The sequence below is a fragment of the Phragmites australis genome, chromosome 7, assembly GCF_958298935.1.
Source record: "Phragmites australis chromosome 7, lpPhrAust1.1, whole genome shotgun sequence".
Lineage (NCBI taxonomy): Eukaryota > Viridiplantae > Streptophyta > Magnoliopsida > Poales > Poaceae > Phragmites > Phragmites australis.
The window spans coordinates 29,902,010-29,905,559 of record NC_084927.1 but is presented as its reverse complement, the minus strand read 5'-3'; the positions used below and the strand labels follow the sequence as shown (position 1 = coordinate 29,905,559).

At 46.3% G+C, this 3,550-nt stretch overlaps 1 protein-coding gene across 1 annotated transcript; it reads right to left on the bottom strand.

The window, feature by feature from the left end:
- Positions 1-804: 804 nt before the first annotated feature.
- LOC133923593 (protein YABBY 5-like) lies at positions 805-2,992 on the bottom strand. Its single transcript, XM_062368872.1, has 7 exons — positions 2,747-2,992; positions 2,457-2,630; positions 2,165-2,351; positions 1,652-1,700; positions 1,460-1,535; positions 1,294-1,368; positions 805-1,148 (listed from the first exon to the last, which is right to left on the bottom strand). The coding sequence occupies exons 1-7, from the start codon at positions 2,858-2,860 to the stop codon at positions 1,047-1,049; spliced, it is 777 nt and encodes a 258-aa protein (XP_062224856.1). The 5' UTR covers positions 2,861-2,992; the 3' UTR covers positions 805-1,046.
- Between the last annotated feature and the right edge of the window lie 558 nt (positions 2,993-3,550).

Here is a 3,550-nt window from a genome sequence, read left to right as displayed (position 1 = left end):
CGTATGAAAATTGGACTGCTAATTTTTCATAATTTTTAATTCCGAATTTATCTATCTATTAATCGTATTTGATATTACCTTTTTAGTTTCTAAATTTAGTTATTTATTAATTATATTTGATATGTGCTCTTTGGTTTAATCTGGACTATTAGATGTTTATAACAATGAGTGATCTAGATTATTTTCTTTTTTCCAATGAACTTGCTAATTTTGTGACATTGAGAGTAAACCTGGTAGCTCCTTTAACACTCAAATAATAATATATTAGATTATGTGTGGAGCGTGAATAAATACATTACACTCTAATAATGACAATGCAAGAGTACTCCAAAACAAAAAACTTGTTGATTACTTTCAGTGCAGGGTTTCATTTGCTGCTACCATGTTAAAATATCGTAGATATCTAGGACAGCTAAATATTCTTAAAACATGTAATTTCAGCGAAAAATATCAAAATCAGTTTTGCCATAGTGCAAGGGTGATAAAAATGATATTTGAGAATAGTGAAAAAGTACTCCTACATGTCATCAATAAGGTCTCAAAACACGATTTTGACCAGCAATATCTTTATATATCTATAAGCCCCAATTAAATTCTAATACTATGAAAATATATTTTTCTAAATATATATGAATTTTCATGTTTCCGATCTATATATTTTAAGAAGTGATAGTCATAGTATTGGAAGTTTGACCGCATGTATTGTTTACGGAAAGAGAAAAATGTTTTTGTGATCCAAGGGAGCAGAGGGGAAGATTTGGATAAGTCGAAGATTTGTTCAGCCAAATTTATATATCCATATAGTAAGAGGCAGCATACGCATGGGAACCTCTTTAGGTTACATAAATTAAAAAAGGGCCGGAAGCAGAATAAGAAGATCAAGAAAAGAAAGAGTACACATAGATACGATTCCACGATACATTTCACGATCCTCCAGAGAGAAACACTACAAATAACAAGCGACGGGATATCGAGAGACCAAGACGTACAGAACCCTAGAATGAAACACATAGGCTGAACACTATCGATCATTCCGGCCGATGAAGTCAGAACGGAGCAATGCCCATGCTAGACGCCGCTGTGGCTGCTGCTGCGGCGGCGGCGGCCGCGTAGAGACAGTCCTTGAAAAGCATGCATTCGCCTCCGTCCTACAAAGCACAACAAGCAGAAAAATCAAGTGTTGCTCATGCAGTATATGTGCGTTGGGGCTTTGTGTTTTGATTCTGCACGGTTAGGATATGGTTAGGGTTTAGTCACTGTATCCTTACGGAGTTGATGATATATCGATCTTACCTGGTTTTGGATGGAGGTCTTCTTCAGGCCCTGATCCGGCATCAGACCGAAATGGATGTGTGGAAAATGGGCCCACTGATGCATAGATAGACAGAAAAGAAAATAGTAAATAGAGTACTACGACAAATCGCTGATCATGCACTTGGGAAAGAGAGGAGGGAGTTACATTCTTGGCAGCCGCGCTGAAAGCCTCCCTGTGGGTGATGTCAGGATTGCTAGCCTTGATGCGCTGGATCTCATCTCTATATATACATGCCAACCAAAATATAATGCATGAGTAGCCAGTTCAACGATCAGCAGATAATGCTTAAGGAAAAAACTGTGCATGGTCGTGTGAAACACCATCGAATCAACTCACTTGATGAATCGGTTGTATGCGGAAGGAACTCTCTGCCGCTTCTCTGTAGCTGCAGAATCACGTACAACATGTGAAGTTAACAGAACTGATAAACACTGAGAAAACGATATCAGAGCATCAGAAATGGCAACGTGGCCAACTTTCTGTACGTGTATTGTTATCGATCCATAAAGATCACTGTTATTTCTCCTGTGTTCCACGCACTGTGCATATTTGAACGTTGGGATTTGGGAAGAGTGCACCGTGAACTGAAAACACCTCCAGACAGAAGGTACTATTGAGCTGATGTGCAACTATTCACCTTTTTGCTCTTGACCACTCAAACGAATCCTTTAGGGAAGAAGAACAAAAATAAAAATAAAAAAGAACGCTCAAAGTCTGAACAAGAGTTGTGTGCGTGCTACCAATTAGAACAGTGCAGCTCACGGCCTCCGGAGCTCTCTCCATGAGCAGTTCCTTTGACTAGTGCACCAACTATGAAGAGGAAAATGAGAGAACTGATCGGGCACTCACGTCTGTTCACTGACGCCGCGCTCTTGGGCAGGTACGGCTCCTGCGGTGCAGGTTTCCCCGTTGGCGCCATCGACATGGCTAATACACTGTTGCCGCCACAACTGTTGTTGCCGCTCGTGATGGTGCTCACACAGGGACTCACCTGTTCAGCACTCAGCAGGCTCGGCGCTTGGAACGTCAGGTCATCCTGCAGGATATTAGTACATACACAATATCCACGCGTCAACACGATCAAGGACGATGCAAACATTTGCAAATCAATTAAACGGTAAGTAGATACACCGGTACGTACAAGTAAGCCGTGTGGGGAGGTGGGGGAAAGGTGAGCCTGGCCGAATGGGAGCTGGTTGGCGGCAGCGGCGGCCGCCGGGAGCAGGAGGCCGCGGAGGTTGACGGAGAGCAGGTTGGCGCAGTGGCCGCACCGCACGGTGACCGTCTTGAACAGGCTGCTGCACGGCACGCCCACCTGCACAGGTTCGCGGACAGGGGGAAATTACACAAGAAACGGCAGAGCGGACGGGCGATCGAACGGCACGGCGGCTGCGCGCCGGAGAGTGCGCTCGGACGGACGTACGTACTTACCACGAGGATGGTGTCGCAGTAGCTGCAATACACGTAGCAGAGCTGCTCCTGCTCCGCCGGCGGCTGCGCGAGGTGTTGGTCCATGGCGAACGTCTCCGGCACGGACGACATCATCGCGGCAACAACAAGCTGGCTTAGTGAGTATGCACTACCGTCGGCTGCGCGCGCGTGTAGCTGCTTGCCTCTCTCTTTCCCGGGGAACGCCCTGGAGAAGTGGAGAGTGAGGAGGAGGCGTTGGCGAGTGGATGCGATGGATGGACACGGGGGAGCGGGGTGGAGGGAGGGAGGTTTTTATAGGGGTGCACTTCCCGGTTGGGTCCCCCTCTCGATGTGGTAGTATTTTGACGTGATGAACTGATCGGGGTTTGATTTGATGGGTAAGTGAGAGTGGTACCTTTGCTCCTCCTCTCCTGGTGGATTTGATTGACGGACCAGCCCGATTCGAGAAAACATCGGATGCATTATTGCTTCCGACTTGAACGCCGGGGACGCGAATAATGTTTGCGTGAGAGCCCAGAGAGGCAGAGAGAAAGGGAGCAAGGTTGCTTCGGAATTCGGATGAATGAGTGGGCACAGACTGGCCACTCAGGCAGCCAGGCCAGGGCAAATTCGGAAAGGCGTTGGGGGCAGGCAACAAAGGCGAAACGTGAAACTCAACCCGGACTCGAAAATACAGGTAGGTGCAAAACGACTCTGGCCTCGGTCTTGACATGGGACCTACAGTGTTTTCCTCGGTGTTGGGGAACAGTCTCACATGCCTCATTCGACGGTAAGGCGAAGACTTTTGGTAAATATTATTTACTG

Coding starts and splice junctions, on each gene's coding strand:
- LOC133923593 (XM_062368872.1), bottom strand. CDS start 2,860: ATGATGTCGTCCGTGCCGGAGACGTTCGCCATGGACCAACACCTCGCG. Junction 2,631..2,746: donor ACTGCGACACCATCCTCGTG/GTAAGTACGTAC, acceptor GAACCTGTGCAG/GTGGGCGTGCCGTGCAGCAG. Junction 1,701..2,164: donor CGCGGCGTCAGTGAACAGAC/GTGAGTGCCCGA, acceptor GTGATTCTGCAG/CTACAGAGAAGCGGCAGAGA.